Source organism: Corticium candelabrum, chromosome 3, assembly GCF_963422355.1.
Source record: "Corticium candelabrum chromosome 3, ooCorCand1.1, whole genome shotgun sequence".
In the NCBI taxonomy this organism is placed as follows: domain Eukaryota; kingdom Metazoa; phylum Porifera; class Homoscleromorpha; order Homosclerophorida; family Plakinidae; genus Corticium; species Corticium candelabrum.
In genome coordinates, this window is record NC_085087.1 from 7,186,036 (window position 1) to 7,203,535 (window position 17,500).

General features: G+C 46.5%; 4 protein-coding genes across 5 annotated transcripts in view; 2 read left to right on the top strand and 2 right to left on the bottom strand.

The window, feature by feature from the left end:
• The window catches only part of LOC134177731 (uncharacterized), a 3,433-nt gene extending 1,290 nt beyond the window's left edge, over positions 1–2,143 (top strand). Inside the window, exon 4 of the mRNA XM_062644507.1 lies at positions 1,530–2,143. Coding sequence (XP_062500491.1) covers positions 1,530–1,725 — 196 coding nt within the window. The 3' untranslated portion in view covers positions 1,726–2,143. The remainder of the gene's footprint in view (positions 1–1,529) is intronic.
• On the bottom strand, positions 2,087–4,595 carry LOC134177272 (uncharacterized). Of its 2 annotated transcripts, none has more exons than XM_062644056.1 (5): positions 4,501–4,595; positions 4,127–4,444; positions 2,788–3,231; positions 2,541–2,636; positions 2,087–2,472 (listed from the first exon to the last, which is right to left on the bottom strand). In XM_062644056.1, exons 1-5 carry the CDS (start codon positions 4,583–4,585, stop codon positions 2,087–2,089), a joined length of 1,329 nt encoding a protein of 442 aa, XP_062500040.1. In that variant the 5' UTR covers positions 4,586–4,595. The 2 variants fall into 2 exon arrangements, with proteins under 2 accessions (XP_062500040.1, XP_062500039.1); XM_062644055.1 differs by having other exon boundaries at positions 2,087–2,475.
• A 2,597-nt stretch (positions 4,596–7,192) lies between these two features.
• Positions 7,193–15,852, bottom strand: LOC134177007 (cell adhesion molecule DSCAM-like). Its single transcript, XM_062643706.1, has 11 exons — positions 15,721–15,852; positions 15,342–15,653; positions 13,441–13,731; positions 13,071–13,379; positions 10,415–10,741; positions 9,591–9,902; positions 8,702–9,004; positions 8,612–8,644; positions 8,435–8,542; positions 7,783–7,865; positions 7,193–7,690 (listed from the first exon to the last, which is right to left on the bottom strand). Exons 1-11 carry the CDS (start codon positions 15,782–15,784, stop codon positions 7,370–7,372), a joined length of 2,463 nt encoding a protein of 820 aa, XP_062499690.1. The 5' UTR covers positions 15,785–15,852; the 3' UTR covers positions 7,193–7,369.
• A 797-nt stretch (positions 15,853–16,649) lies between these two features.
• The window catches only part of LOC134176752 (zinc finger protein 420-like), a 7,580-nt gene continuing 6,729 nt past the window's right edge, over positions 16,650–17,500 (top strand). The window contains exon 1 of the mRNA XM_062643411.1: positions 16,650–17,500. This exon is cut by the window's right edge and continues 332 nt beyond it. Coding sequence (XP_062499395.1) covers positions 16,659–17,500 — 842 coding nt within the window. The 5' untranslated portion in view covers positions 16,650–16,658.

Consider the following 17,500-nt stretch of genomic DNA (forward strand, 5'->3'; position numbering starts at 1 on the left):
CACACACCCCACCCCCCATCACACCCCCACCCCCCATCACACCCCCACCCCCCATCACACACACCCCCACACCCCCCCACACACCCCCCACATCCCCACCCCACACCACACCCCCACACCCCACATCCCCTACAACCACCCCACCCCCACACATACACCCCCACCCCCACATACACCCCCACCCCCACCCCCACATACACCCACACCCCCACATACACCCCCACCCCCACATACACCCACACCCCCACATACACCCACACCCAACACACATCCACACCCAACACACACCCACACCCCACACACACCCACACCCCAACCCACCCACACCCCACACCCCACACACACCCACACCCCACCCACACCCCACACCCCACACACACCCACACCCCACACCACACACCCCACACACCCCCACACCCCACACCTCCCACACCCACACCCACACCCACCCACACCCACACACACCCTCACACCCACACACACCCTCACACCCACACACACCCTCACACACACACACACCCTCACATCCCCAACACCCTCCACCCAAAACACCCTCCACCCAATCCCCCACCCACACACACCCACACACACACACCCACCCACACTCACACACCCTCACACCCACACCCCCCAACTCCCCCACCCAAACCCCCCCACTCACCCACCCAGACACACACACACCCCACACCCACACACACCCACACCCACACTCACACACACCCACACCCACACTCACACACCCACACCCACACTCACACACCCACACCCACACTCACACACCCACACTCACCCCCCAACACCCCCCAACAAACACTCCCCCAACAAACACCCCTCCAACACACACCTTGGCTACAGCTGCCAGTGTTTGACCACGCCGCCACATATAGCGAGAGATGAAAGACGAGGTAGTTGCTGTCTGCACTTATGTCTCTGTATGTCCTTGAGCCACCAGAAACGTCTTCCACATGTGCAAGACAGGGGAAGTTGCATGCTGTCTTTTCTGAACCGTTCTATCAGCTCTTCTTTGGACGTATTTGCACACACACACACACACACACACACACACACACACACACACACACACACACACACACACGCACGCACACACACACACGCACACACACACACACACACACACACACACACACATGCGCACACAGACAGACAGACATGCGCACACACAGAGACAGACATGCACACACGCACACACACACACACACACACACACACACACACACGTGTCACTAATGCAGGTAATCTAATGTCAGCAGATCAATACAGGATATCTCACTCAAGTTTGTAGCTTAGCAAACTAACCAAATGAGAAATTTCAAGGCACTTGATCGCTATCAAGTGCACTTAGTCGCAGTCAGTCAGACTAGCCAGGTATTGAGACAAGGGATTGTGTAACATATATCATACATACTTTACTATTTCATTTTGTAACAATTCGTAGAATGCTGGTTTTCAATACTCAATACTTTATGCATTCAGAGACTCTATGTTGTCACCTTAACAGTTGGCTGTAGATATGATGGAGACGTCGTTGACGAGTTTAATAATCGACTGCTACACACATCGTCTGCACACCAGATGAAGACGACAACGACGACGACGACGAGTGCTCCACTGGACAAGAGATCATATCAGCCGAGTGGCTGTGGAAATGCATCAAGAAAAAGAAGCTCGTTCGTCAGTAGTGGGTCAGATCAAACGTACGTTTAGAGGCTGTGTGTGCGGTTGTGTTAACGAGATGATTCGTTGTGTTTATAACCAGACACTAACGGTTGTCTAGCGTTATGTGATTCATGCAAAGATGTTAAGCAATAGCCTGGGCTGGCAGGGGTGGCAAGGGGTGGACAGGGGGCGCACAGACTTTATGTTGTCTGGAGATGCTTATTGTCTCTGCACAAGAAATGTGAATAATTTATTTCTAGCGACTCTCAGGAAAACATTGTCTACCACAAGAATAATTTACAGTATATGAGGGAAGCATGCGATGTCATCATGTCTGTACAAAATGGTGGAAAGTCACTCTAACTTGCTTCGTAATTTGTGTGAACGAAAGCAAGTCTCTTAGTTCTGGTTACACAACAGAGTGAGATGAATGATCCATACTCAATTTTGAATTATTGACGTATACCATGGCGTCAGAATTTGTCGTTTCTGTCGTTTTTGTATTTTTTATTTCTGTTATTTCGTATGCCAGACTGTCATTGAGGGTAACTATGTCTGCGGCTGTGATCTCATCGGCGTCTCCTCCATCCAGTTGGGAGATATTTTCTCCAGTATAAAGATCGATTTCAATAGTATCGTCTAGGCCCTCTTGCTGTTTGTTGCTTTTGTCCGAGACTTTATATCGTGACAAATGCAGTCGTCGTGCTATTATCCACACAACTAACATCACACTGGCAAGAAGGCAAGATGTTGATGTCACTGTGATGGCAACAACTTGTTCCTTACTCAACCATTCTGCTTAATAAACAATATTGATATCAATCACATAGCATTAGACAAGCTAGAAAAGTTATTGGTAATACGTTTGACTGCCGGCTTGGTCTCGAGCTTTGTTGTGGTGATAGACCGGATAACGGTTGATGTAGAATCGGTTGATAGTGAACCGTGTGTTGGATGATCTTACAAGGAAAATAGTGTGTGAGTAAGACATTTGTGCAACACACACACACACACACACACACACACACACACACACACACACACACACACACACACACACACACACACACACACACACACACACACACACACACAATCACACACACTTACCGGTCCTTCTACTTTGTGTGGCCTCTTCCTTTGGATCGGCTATTTCACTCGCCCTGTCTAACTCACTTACGCTCTGGGTAATGTGGTGAAGTGTTGTAGAACCAATAAACACTGATTTTGAATTCAGACTCCACTGTGAATGGCTGTTCATAGTTAGAATTCTGACTCGGTAACGATAGTTTGTGTCTGCTGTTGTCGTTTGATGCCAGTAATGGCATTTTGTCGTGTTGGTTAGATGCAACCATTTGTTGCTGTTGTTGCCGGTTGAGTACTGGATTTCGTATCCAATTGGTGGTGTTCTGCAGTGTCTACTTTGAAACTTCAGTACTGATTGATTATTTTTGTTGATTTGTAGTTGGTAGTATGAGGATGGCTGGAAAAATAGTGCTATTGTTGATGCATTGATGAGTATTGGTGTTGGTTGACTTGATTGAAATGGCGGGCCTGACAGAATAGGGTGATTAATGCAGTTTAATCACAAGCTTGTAAGTGGGTTAATGGAGGAATGGTAACAGAGACAAGGGGACAGCAGATAGACAGACAGTCAGAAAGGCAAACAGGCAGGCAGGCAGGCAGGCAGACAGACAGACAGACAGACAGACAGACAGACAGACAGACAGACAGACAGACAGACAGACAGACAGACAGACAAGCAGACAATTTAGTCTCATACAAATTCTACTTGTACATATGCTAGGACACTTTAAATACAAATCAGTCGTTGCAAACAACAAAGTCATTAACTAATGGACTTGACTTGAAATGTCAAAGTCAAATAATCTATCTAAATCACCATGATTAGGTGACAGTTTTGAAAGTTTTCTAAGGATAACTTTGGCATTACATCTTTGCAGAATTGTAGAAAATCTTTTTCTTCAATACGACGTGAACATAGAAGCATTAAAATTGGCTTCTGGACTTGCTGACTGTTGTGACAAATGCTGCCAAAAAAACTCTCTGCCTTTGTGCCCCACCTCCCAAAATGTTCTATCACAAGAGGAACACATCTTGATACATATCCTCCTGGAACAAGCTCTTCTGGATATTTTTTCATTTTCTTTTCTTCTCTTGTCGCAGCAGCATGACCATTCTCCTTGCTAGCCCTCCTAATAATGTCCTGACTCCACGGATGAGCCAGTGACACATCAAGATCCAAATTCTGTCCAGTATTTCGATCAAACATTGTAATGTGTGGATGGTCTTTAGTATTGATGTATTGGTTCTGTTTGCTGGGGAAGGTGAAGGTCAGACAGGCACTCACTCCACCTATTTAAGTCTGAATTGTGAGACCACACAGGTCCATCTAAAATCAATACTGTATAATATACATATACATTACCGTTTTCAATCCTAATCGTTGAGCTGTCGACTACATCTTTTTTACTGGATTCATTGTGTACACGACACGTATACCTCCCTTCCACATCCGTGGTATTGTACAGCTTGACTCTCAGAACAAGCGTATTGGAAAGTAGGCGACGAAGCAAGCGGAAGGGTTTCCCCCTAACCTTTCTGTCGAAGTCTCGCGTAGAACCGTTAGAGAAGGTCACCGACCATGATATACTGTACTTGCCGGCCTCTCGGACTGTACAGAACAAACGAGCCGCAAAGCAATAGACTTCGATTTTGTTTGTAATAATGCCAGTAGGGATTACACCTGAACAACATATTGTCTATTGATTTAAATAGGTTAGACACTGTACAGTCACTCACCAGAGTCTCCAGACGTCAGATAGACTGTGAGGTAGCTATAGAGTGTGAGTACGAGGGGACACCAAAGTTTCTTCTGTTGTAGCATCTTCTCTCTAGACGGATTCGCGTGAGACTGCGTTGAAATGCTGTGAAGTGCACCGGATAATGCGAATTCCGGAGTAGGAGGCGCTGGAAAGATGCATTCGTTTGCACCACCCAAGAGGTGTGGCGAGTAACAGTAGACTATACGGATTTCATTTGGTATAGAACTTGCGTCAACAATACCACACCCGGGCTTGCGGTTTTTACCTGGTCTAACGAGGTGCGGGCAGTGTCACACGCTTACACTTTACCTCTACAGCTGGAATCTACGTCTATTATAGGTGTACATCCGCTCTCGTTTGTTTGCTTTCGACTTGCGATAGCCGCCACAAGTCGGTATCATTTCGCATTTGTATTACGTCATGCGTCACTCTACAATGTCGTTAGTTTAATTAATTAACGTAGCTAGACAAATATTGTTTTCACTGCTTCAGGCTTAGCCTACTGTCTATTCCCCGTAAGCGTGAACTCGGAGGTGAGTAATGAAGTATAGGTCACACCAAGTGTGCTGATTAGAGCACTAAGAGCTGCTCCAGTTGGACCATGTTACACCAATTATCTTAAATGGTGCCATTGCTGATTCGTTGGTCTTACAAGATAATTGGATAATAACCATTGTTCTACCCGTTTCTTTGTGTTTGATATGCAAAAGTATTATCCTTCCGTTTCGTTTATAGGAAAGGCTTAGATTATTTGATAAACAGAAATGCCAGACCGAGCGGTTTCTAACGATACCGAGATCATCGCGAAAGTCCCAAAAACAGTGGAGATATTGATGATTTTCAAAGTTCACACCTAGAGGGAAACAGACCGTAGGTGTGGCCACCCGGAAGTCGGCTGCGTGGGCGATGCTGACATGCACGCATGCACGGGTACGACATTCGCCAAACTTTTTCCTGCCGATAGATATCAAACAGTCGCGATACGCGGGACTGGGTTACCTTTACGCTTACCGGTGTTTGCGTTTCGCGACTTTGACTGAATTCGTGAACTGTTGCGTTTCACGACGACAGTTAGGTCTGGGTCCTTCATTCTCTGGATTGGTTGGCGACTGGATACGCGGAGGTCTTTACCTAGATACGGAACGTGTGAGTACGTATGTACCTGTCTAGCTAGAGTCTAACGAAATTTATATGAAGCAGTGATGTTGTTGTTTAGATTCATGCTTTCTAGAACGTCTCTATCTGATTCAGATGCCACAAATATCATATCAGGTATTTTGGGTTGTGTATGCAGGCATGTGTAGAGATGCAGGCATGTGTAGAGATGCAGGCATGTGTAGAGATGCGTGCGCATAATTCTACGCTGCTGGTAACTCTAGCCTTCGAGCTAACGACATCTAGGCGTGAGAGTGTTTTCTTGGCTAAATTAATGAAAGCATCAAGCTTACAAAGTTGTTTGCAGGTATGACATTGCTAAACGATGACTGCTTTACAAAATATAGTCTAGACACGCGCTGACTAAATATTGTAGGCTGTTTTGTTGCGTGGGAACACGGCGTATATGTATCTATACAGCTTTTCTAGACAAACAAATTTCCATTCTTGCTATCAGACCGACAGGAAGTGCTTTGTCGGTGCCAGGAGGCGGCATGGTTGTTGAGAGTGATGCTTTCGACGAAATTTCGTCTAGACTTTGTGCGGGACTGTTGGTGTGCTACACATAGGGCGGCAATTTTACGATTGACGCTATTTTCAGCCTATAAATAGAAATTATTTGTAGCTCGCCGTCCCGTTCTCCGCACGGCCAGATTAGATTATTAGTTGTTAGTTAATAAATTTATCGTTTCGTGAAGTATATCTCATTCACAGAATTCTCATAAAGTTTATTATGTATACATACATACATTCATACATACATACATACATACATACATACATACATACATACATACATAAATATATATATATATATATATATATATATATATATATATATATATATATATATATAGAAATTGCCACCATAATCTACTGCAACGAATTGGACCAGATGCGGTGTGTGAAAATTTCTAATTAAGTATATTCCGTTTTCCCCCGGGCTGATTGTATTGTTGATTAGTAGTTAACTTAATATCCCGTTGAAGACAAATTAACATTTTATGACCCGGATATGTACAAATTTATCTTGCCTTTTTCGACTTCCCGGCAATCTAGACAACATGCACACTCCGTGTGTACTGTACCGTCCGACGTCAAGAACGGGCAGTTTAAATTCGGTGGGAAGTCCGATGCTCCGTTTCAGAGATAGTCGCGCGCGAGCGGAGGTGGTTCGATCGGCAGGAAATCGAGTCGTCGCCAGAAGACGACGACATGCAATCTCACTTTCGACCTGCATGTGTCGCTTCGGCGTGCGCAAGCCAAATTCGGTGGAGATCAGACTCGCCTTGCTTCCTCTCCTACACACAGATGCATGCAGACACCTCTCCTTTACAGATTTAATCCTAGGCGCGCATGAGCTAGTGTTCTGACCAATCAACGGAAACGATCACCCCGTGGCCTACAAACGGAATAAATGCAGACAATTACTCTGCGCCTTTAGGGTTTCGCACTTTTAAAAAAAAATGATTTTACAGGAACAGTGATAGATAGGTGCATGGAATACAGTAGAATATATATATAAATATATAAGTTTGTATTTTCTCTTTACCACTGGCAATCTGTCCTCCCAACCATGGAAAGTTAGATATGCTTACCGTGCACTAACAGCTAAGTGTTACTAAATGTTGACTAACACTTTTTCCGATTTCTACGTAAGTAAATCTATTCTCTCGCATCACGTGACCGGGCTACACCAGAGTAGAAAGTTTGCATCCGTATTCGTCATACTGCGGAACGAGTGGCGGAGCCGCCTCTGCCTGGCTGATCGCCACCTCGTCGAACACACCAAACTTTTTCATTTCCGCCTCCCTCTTCTCGCGTCTCTTGCGCGACGCCTCTCGATCAATGGTGGCGTACTCCACCTTTTCCGACGGATTTCGTATTGGCCGTTTTCCTTCTTCTTTCAGCTCGACTTCTGTGTAGACGACCGTCGGTTTCATTGAGAAATCCTTGTTGAGGAATCCGGTGTCGCTTAGTGAGTAGGAGTAGGTGCTGCCACTGTTAGGGCCCTATAATGTATTGGATTAATGTTTTTATTATGTTATACACATGATGGGTTGGTTGATTGAATGTTGGATATTGCATGTATACATACACATACCGGATGGGGTTTGGTGTCGTTCTCGTCGTAGCCGCTGATTGTGGGCATTTTGTAGGATAGACCTTGGATTTCGTTGGGTGAAGCTGGGGAGTGAGAAAACGTGTGAAGTCACACACGCACAGTGACACACACACACACACACACACACACACACACACACACACACACACGCACGCACGCACGCAGACAGTCCGACGCACGCAGACAATCCGACACACGCAAACACCGACACACATGGACACAGACAGACAGACACACACGTGCAGTGCAGACAGACCGACCGACCGACACACACACACACACACACACACACACACACACACACACACACACGCGCGCGCGCGCGCGCGCACGCAGACAGACAGACAGACAGACAGACGGACACCCGCACACACAGACACACATGGACACGAACAGACAGACAGACAGACACATGGACACACAGACGTGCAAGTGGAGACAGACAGACCGACTCACGCACACACATGGACACACGCACTCAGGCAGACAGACACGTGGACACACTAACAGACAGACAGACACATGGACACACAGACACACGCACACACACACACACACACACACACACACACACACACACACACACACACACAGAACGACATCTACTATTAAATCATCACTTTCTGTTTACCGTTACTACTTCTGATCACCAACACAACAACAATGCTAATACCAATCGTCACAGCAACAACAACAGCAACAATAATTCCAGCGATTTCCGTCGTCCCCAGCCCCTCATCTACAGTAAACACAACAAACAACCACAAAAATCACCCAACCACATCCACCCAAAAAACATCATCATTACCATCAGCAACAACCCGCTGAGTACCCAAGATATCTAAAACATCAACACTTAGCACTCAAAATGAAAAATCCGAAAAATACAAAAACCCACATTCTGACGTCATAAACGTGACGTTTTCCGACGGTTTGCTCACAAGTCGCCGATCGTTTTCAATCCCCACTCGCACCGAGTATCTCCTATTGGCCGTCAAGCCCGACAACAGCAGAGTCACCACACTACCGTTTGTGGCAACAACCGACGAATTCAGTCGCATCCCGATCACCACGTCCGTGACCACGTACTCGGTGATAGCACCACACAGACTGATGGACGGTATAGTCAACACAAGTTTGATGCTCGTTTCGATGGATTCGACTCTGTCGTTTAGTGAAATTTTTTCAATCGGACCCGGAACTGAAATGCACGGCAAAGTTAGGCCACAAGAATAGAATTCGTCTGATAGTAGCGCGCGCACTAATTTTTGGCCGGTGGGCGTGGTTTTAAAATTAGATCAAAATTTAAATTTATGACTAATAATGTTTAGGATTTTTAATGAAATTGTTGTAATACTTTTTGTTGCGTACTTAATAAATAAAGTTGATATCAATAATGAATTGAAAACGCGCGCGTGCGCGCACGAAATTTTCAGCTCACAACTCAAACAAATGAGCGCATGCTCGGAGGCGGAGCGAGTAGGTCGGTTTTGTGGCTTTAGAACCCGGATGGTCCGACACCGACTTGCATACGGGGCTTACTACATAATGTGGTGTAAAGTTAATAAATAAAGTTGCTATCAATAAGGAATTAAAAACGCGCGCGTGCGAGCACGGATTTTTAAGCACACAACTCAAACAATGAGCGCATGCGCGAAGGTGGAACGAGTCGGTCGGTCGTACGTCACGTGACCAGCAACCTAAAATTAGGCCTCGGGTGTAATAAATTCTATTCCTGTGGCTTTAGAACTCGGATGGTAAGACACCGTCTTGCATACGGGGCTTACTGCATAGTGTGGTGTAGGTTTGTATGGCGGAGGTGCTTGTATCCACTGCATTGCTCGCTAGCACTTGTACGGAGTATTGCGTTCCTTTGGATAGATTGTCAAGTGTGTATGTTCCTTCTTGTTGAGACAGCGAGTCGACTAGGTGACGAGTGTAGTCCCACTGGTTGACCGTGTTTGTTGTTGTTGTTGCTGTCCATCTCACTATGTATCTGGTGATCGGTTTTCCGCCGTTGTAAGCGACTGTCCAGTGAATCTCGAGTGTCGTCTCGGTTGCAGACACTGGGTTGCTGTCTAGAGTGGGTCGAGATGGTGCTGGAAAGGAGAAGACATGCGAGTTTGCTCGGGCGTGGACACACACACACACACACACACACACACACACACACACACACACACACACACACACACACAGACACACACACAGACACACACACAAAGACACAGACACAGACACAGACACAGACACAGACACAGACACAGACACACACACACACACACACACATACACACACACACACACACAAAGACACACACACACACACACACACACAGACACAGACACACACAGACACACACACAGACGCACACACAGACACACACACAGACACACACACTTTTCTTTTTATTGCTCTAGACTCCCTCAGAGCACACAAGCCTCCACATTGCTCTTTGCCCATACAGTTGGTTACTACACACACACACACACACACACACACACACACACACACACACACACACACACACACACACACACACACACACACACACACACACACACACACACACACAATACAGTTGGTTACTACACATTAAGTGTCACACACCTGTGGCCTGAGTGGTGCCATCAAATCTGGCGCTGCCTTCACTATGCCCAACATCATTAGCCGCAAACAGTTGACACCCATACGTCGTACCAGCAGTCAGACCCGCCAGTTCTTTCCTAACGCATTCCTTTCCATCTCCAAAATCACTCGAACTGTGCCTATACTTGACTGTCGTATCCAACGTGCCGTCGGACGTCACACGGTAACAGGAGATACTCACTCGTGTGACAACCGAACCGCCGTCGTCTCCCAGAAGGAACGCGTAGGTCAGCGAGTCAGTCGATGTGCTCGTACCGTTGACGCAAAGGGTGGGTGCATCCGGACTGGCTGAAAAATGAATTACAAGCATCTAGATTACAGTACACTGTAAATGTCCGAAATAGAGGCTAACTGATTAACAGCCCTGGGGCGTTTAATTAAATGTTTGAAATAGAGATTAACTGATTAACAGCCCTGGGGCGTTTAATTCAACAATGAAGAGTGTGCTTGTTGAAATCATTTAATTAATCACAAATCAGCTGCATGGGTGCACTGAAAACGCAAAAACCTATCGTGTTTACATGTGTTCGCTTTTTACGCGTCTTTTCGTCTTGCATGCGTCTCTTACCTTTTTGTCACAGTAGGACTAGTTTTACGTTAGAACGCGCGTGTTTGCCTTTGCGCGTCTTGCGTCTTCTAGCAAACGCGTTACCTTTTCGTGACGTTTGTCGGCGCGTAATACACAAGGAATGGCAGATGTCCCAAATACAGTGCACATGAACGGACGCTGTCAAAGAGTTCTTACTTCCACACACTCCTCGGACAGAAGATACTGCACTGTTATGACGGCAACATGGGGTGGATAAATATACGCAAGACGAGACGCCGAGACGAGACGCAAGAATAGAAACCAATTTCTAAGTCTATTTATGCGTGTCCTTCCGTCTCTGCGTGTTTGCGTTTGCCCTTTTAGTGTGAACAGAGACGCAAGGACGTATTCTAAGCTAGGCCGGGTTTACAAACACGCAAGACCATTACATGTCTGCGTTCACGTCTTGAGTCTTGCGTTTCCTTGCACCATTTTTCTGTTCACATTAAACCTGCGTTTACATTAAACGCGTTTGCGTCTCCTGGTTAGCGCGTTAGCCTCTCGTGACTTGCAACGACGTAAGTTACCGCACGCTATACATTGCAATGTTTTACGAAGAAGCCGTTTTAATGATTGCATTGTGTCGAAAACAACAACAGAGAAAAAGGAAGAGAGAATGGGCTGCTCTAGTTTCTGCCAAAAGGCTCCATCAACGAACCTATCACAATTTGACAAAGGGAATGCATCTCGGCAATGTAAAAATACAATGAGACAAACGAACGCTCTCAATATAACATTCTTCCATCGGGACTCATTACTCCACAAGTGAAGTTGATTTAACTTAAAAAACGCGAGACGCAAGAAGCAAGAAGAGAAACCGAGTCTATTTTCTTAATTAAGGTGGGTTTACATTAAAGACGCAAAGCCTTACGTGTTTGCGTTCGCGTCTTGCGTGTTTGCGTCTTGCGTCTTCTTGCACCTTTTTTCTGTTCACATTAAAACTGCACGCGTCTGCGTCTTGCGTCTCTCGGTTAACGCGCTAGCCTTTCTGACTTGCAAAACGTAATTTAAAGCACGCTACACATTGCAATGTCGTGTGAAGAAGCTCTTTTACTGATTGCAACATCGATTTTGGCGCTTGCGTTGTGTCTTAAACGACAACAGAGGAAAAGGAAGAGAGAATGGGTTGCTCCAGTTCCTGCCAAAAGGCTCCAGCAAGGAGCCTATCACAATTTAATAGAGAAAATGCGTCTCTGCGATGTAAAAATACAATGATACAAACGAACGTTCTCAATTAGACGTTCTTCCATTAGAAATACGGGACTGTCATCACCCCACAAGTCAGGTTGATATAAAAAAACGCGAGACGCAAGACGCAAGAATAGAAGCCGAGTCTATTTACTTGCGTCTCCTTACGTCTCCGCGTCTTGCGTTTTAATGTGAACAGACACGTAAGGACGTAAGAAAACGCAAAGCACGTAAGGAGCACGTAACACCTCCTTACGTCTAATGTAAACCCACCTTTACGTGTACGCCGTCTCCACATTTTGCGTTCAGCGTTTTGATTAATGTGAACAGACATGTAAGGACGTAAGAAAATGCCAGAGCTCGTAAGGAGCACGCGACACCTCCTTACGTCTTTATTGTATTTACACGAACCCCATGCATGCAGCGCTAGGACGGACATTCTAGAATTTGTAGAAAAAAGCCACGTGTAGTGGTCTGTACTTCGAGTCCGGCCTTAATTAATTCTTAATTTGTTATTAGCCGCTAGAGTGTAAACTAGTGCACGAACAGTCTAGGTGGATGGTTTGATCTGAGTGTTGCATTGTTGTTGTTGATGTGTGTGTGTGTGTGTGTGTGTGTGTGTGTGTGTGTGTGTGTGTGTGTGTGTGTGTGTGTGTGTTTTGCCAGGCATGGCCATGCACAAATGCAATCATACCATAACCGACTCTGCCCGAATAACAGCGCATGGGCGGTCATTCGGACCTCTAGGAGAGATCACATTCCCTCTAAACAAACAAGCTCCCAGGGCTCTTTCTCGGACATTTACTGTAATAATGTCTAAAGAAACATATAGAGACATACTTTGCACTAAGAAGTCGACCGATTGCTGCTTGCTTCCTGCCGTGTTGACCCCATAGCATCTGAGTTTTCCCTTCCAATTACTGCTAGCGCTGAACGTGTACGACACACGATTTGGTCCTGATGCTGTGACTCTCCCCAGGTCGTTGCTGCTTCGATTACTGTCACGTGACGAGTAGACTACTTCATCATTCCGACGGATCTGGATATCTGATGCTGCCGGATTCGCGTCTATTGTGCACTGCAACGTTACCTCAGTGTTCTCGGGCACCGTGAGAGCCGGTGTAACGCGAATAGCAACATCTTCGAAGTCTACGCATGTTGAAATAGTAATGTTAAAAATTTTAAAAATATTTTTATTTTTATTTCTTACAGAGAACTTCTAGTGTTGCCGGTGTCGAGTAGACCGTGTCGAACTCGTTGGTTACGGCGCACGCGTAGTCGCCGGCGTCAAATTTGCTGACGGCGGGAATGTCGTAGCCGCTGTCTAGTCGACCGGGTATGCTCGTCTCGTTCGCTAGCTTCACGTTGCCGCGACGGTCGACGATTTTCCAAACGATTTCGCTCGGATGCGGTTGAATCATGGCGTAGGTACACGTGAATCGAGCTGGCGTGCCTTCATTGACTGCGACGTCCGTCGGGTTTGATGTAAGAGCAGGTATAGCTGGAAAAGACGAGTAAAGAATGTATCTACCGTATCTTTGCGACTAAGCTAGCTAAATCTAAAATTTTAGTCATCATCTAGATTTGACTGAAACCAATCACGTGACACTAGGGTAAGCTGCCGGTTGAGGTGACTGGAAAGATGTTTGTAAAGGGTTCTACAAGCACTTTTACGCTACTGTATGTATACAACTGTTAGACATGACACTCGCGGTGTTTAGCAAGACAACGTTTGGTACACGAATTATTCGGGAAAACGTAAATTGTATGTATTTGTCTACGCGTGGGAAGCTTTCAAACACCCGGAGGTGGGGTGGAATGGGGTGGGGGTGAGAAGCGCAGTGTTGCAGCATATTACATTGTCTAGAGTGCTATGACGTGCCGATTTTGCCAAAACAAGTGCCCAGTGACGTTTGGTCGTGGTCTAAGCGTGCCGTTTCTGTCAAAACAAGTGCGTAGTGACTACCTACAGGTCAGTATAAGAACGATTTGTGCAAGTGACCAAACGGCGACGAAAAAGCCTCACAATGTTTTGTCGCCCTATCTCCTTTTGTATTGTAGCTAGGGATTGTGTATGCTTGACAACCAAGAAACACCTTTATTAGCTGAATGCCACCTACAGTCAACTATTCACACGTCCCATACTACAATCAATCCTTTACTACACTGTGCTGTATCTAACACTGTTGATAGTCAAAGTTTGCTGATATCAATTTCTATGTCAGTAAATACCATACCACTGTCGTTACAACGGAACTGAGTGCATACCTATACTGTACATTTCAATTGTCTTGATCACGATCGCAAAACGACGACTACCCATACCAGCCCTATATACGTAATCTAAACTACTAGGAAGTTTGCATGTTTACTTCGAATTCCATGACAGGGTTCCAACAGATACGTATTGTCTAGCTAGGACGCGGCGTTTCACGGTCAGAAAACTCCGTTGGACGTGTTACTCACCAATGCGAGGCGCCTACGGATACCGTAAAACTAGTTAATTAATATCAAAAATTCAACAGACCCACAACTTTAGGCTCTAGCGCACAGTCTACTGAACCTGTCACATGTACAGGCGTATATACGTAGGGCACCCAGGGACTGAATCTACTAGGCTGGACATAACACAGCAAAGCAAAATTATAGCGATAACTATAACACTACACTTGTAGTACGTTACGTCTTTACTAGACATCTTTTCGTCTGTCATTCGAGTTAGCATTTGATGCTTGAAAAGTTGAGGGGGGAACGTGTCCCTTGTGCATGCCTTACACCTGTAGATACGGGATAATACACCCGTCGAAAGTTTCCGACACACACAGTGTACTACAGCAGATGCATGTCGTCTAATGTCGACCACATCATTCCTATTATAAAAGTTTATATTAATTAGGGCAAGTATATCATTGACTTTGTTGGAACACAAGACGAAGCCGGGTAACGTGTTTGCATATGCGCACGACACGACAGGCACTTAACAATTTAAACGCCGAAGACGCGACACCTCGAAGTGCCACAAAACACGTTGCCAATGGCATGTGCGGCTGGATATCTTTCCGAAACGGTAAAATCGTATTTGCAATCTAGATACAGACTAGACCATCTTACCTCCGTACGCAAACTTGAATCTCTTGCTGTCGACCGTTCCCGCCTTGCAGTAGAACGAATTCGTCGGCTTCGTGAGATTCGCCGCCACTTCCGCCTTCCCAGTGATTTGCTCGTAGACGAGATTCATGACGCTCGTCGTCTCCGACTCGCGCGCAATATTAAAAAGCTTCTCGTCGAGTCGCTTGTCGCCCGGAGAACGAATCCACGAAATATTGGCTTCAACGTTTGTGCGACATCGGACCGTCTTGACGGGGTAGCCGGGAGGAGGAATGTAGACGGTATCGGTAGGGAATTGTGTGAAAATGGTTTGAGCTAGTTCGCGTGAAGGACGAAGACGTTGTCGGCGAATGTTGTGATTTTGCTGACGTCATGCGCTTACCTGATGGCGCGGCAATGTGCAGGAAGAGAAGGGCGACGAGATTAGTGGCACGAAATCGTGACATCGGAGAGAGTTGAAGTAAATTGAATGAAGATATCTTCAACGATCGATTTGTTGATACAGTACACTAAGTTTAAGATTTTGCGCATGCGCGGTCAGATTGAGAATGCGTAGTAACTGTCGTCACGTGTCAATAATTTTTTTGTTTACTGCATTACGTCACTCCAGTCCCAGAGCATAATTGCATTGTAATGTTTGGCTTCCAAACTGCGAAAACTTTCTACGCCTATGCCTATGTACGTGTCAGTGTACTAGGCGATGACGTCACCTACAACTGTAATTGACGAATGGTTAATGACGTCACGCAAATTTGGTCTGCGCAGACTATTTTGAGACATTTAATTTTTTTGCAAAGTGAAACACCTCGAAACGGCCACTCTGACAATTAAAAACGAGCATTGCATTTGACCTGCGCCGTCTACGGTTGGGGATCCGGGGAGTGCCAGTTGATATCAAATGCAATTGTTTCAGAATTGCTACATAAATATCCGAGAGTGATTCGTACTGCTTTCACATTGTAGGATGCTTGCCATTGCATAACTATTAGATGATTAATCAGATCACTATGTTTTACACTAAGTGTCATATCCGGGTGCTTGGCTAACGCGCGTTAGCCCGTCGGGTTACCACTCGCTTGACCGGCAGCTTACCGCATTCTTGCTAATCGCGCAGCAAAGTTTTAGACATTTACAATTTACTTGTTAAAGTCGCAGCAATTAATAATTGTGATCAATTAGTAAGGCAATCCGAGCAACAGGAGACTGGATATCCGGGATTGCGAGGGCACACATTATTATCCAACGCGCGTTAGATAATGCGTCACTTCCGCCGCTCGCTTGCCCGGCTGTTCGGCGCATGCTTGCTAGTCGCGTGTGGTCATGTCGGTGCTGGACGGGAGCGCGCACGTTTGCGGTGTAATCCAGGCAGCCTCGGTGGACGCGTCCGTTCTCGGCATCGCACCCATCGTCATAACAATGGAGACGGCGTCGGCCATCAGCGAGCAAGTCGTCACGAGCCAAACGAGCGACTACGAACAGCCCGCCGCGCAGCTCGTCGACGCCGAGACGCTCGTTCACGCGCAGAACATCGCTCCCGAGCCGATAACCGAAGAGACGATCGCGCCGGAGGAGATCGGCATTGCGCGGGCCCCCGAATGTCTCACAACAGTCACCCAAAGGTCTGCGCATCCGGGGTCCGGGCATCCGGGGCCTTCAGTTGCGACGGCGGGAAGAACGCACGACGATGCAACGTCGACGACTCCAGTGAGCAAATCGACAGGTTCGAGCGGTAAAGCGATCAACCGACCGCACGAGTGTAAGATCTGCGGCAAACGACTGACGGCGAAGAAGCACCTCGTCACACACATGCGCCGTATCCATGACAAACTCAAGCCCTACGAATGTCCCGTATGTAAACGCTGTTTCGCCGCCAACGGCGACCTGACGCGCCACAAGTCGACCGTCCACGTCGTCGACCGTCTCTTCCAGTGCCTGACGTGCAACAAGGCGTTCAAGACCGACGAGCTACTCCGGAAGCATTCGCGCGAGGTGCACACCGACGACCGACAGCACAGATGCGAGGACTGCAAGAAAGCCTACAAGACGGACCGCTCGCTGCGCAAGCATCTCGGCATCGTACACGGCCAGCCGACGTTCAGCTTCCATCAATGTCCCGACTGTGGTGTGCGCGTGTCTGGACAGCGAGCCCTCGACGAGCACAA

Excerpts from the sequence above, each read along its gene's own strand:
- LOC134177272 (XM_062644055.1), bottom strand. The coding sequence starts at position 4,585 with ATGCTACAACAGAAGAAACTTTGGTGTCCCCTCGTACTCACACTCTAT. Across the intron at positions 3,232-4,126 it reads AACGATTAGGATTGAAAACG|GCCCGCCATTTCAATCAAGT; the intron begins GTAATGTATATG and ends CTATTCTGTCAG. Across the intron at positions 2,476-2,540 it reads GACCAAGCCGGCAGTCAAAC|CAGAATGGTTGAGTAAGGAA; the intron begins GTATTACCAATA and ends TTGTTTATTAAG.
- LOC134177007 (XM_062643706.1), bottom strand. The coding sequence starts at position 15,784 with ATGTCACGATTTCGTGCCACTAATCTCGTCGCCCTTCTCTTCCTGCAC. Across the intron at positions 13,732-15,341 it reads ATTCAAGTTTGCGTACGGAG|CTATACCTGCTCTTACATCA; the intron begins GTAAGATGGTCT and ends CGTCTTTTCCAG. Across the intron at positions 13,380-13,440 it reads GGCAACACTAGAAGTTCTCT|ACTTCGAAGATGTTGCTATT; the intron begins GTAAGAAATAAA and ends CAACATGCGTAG.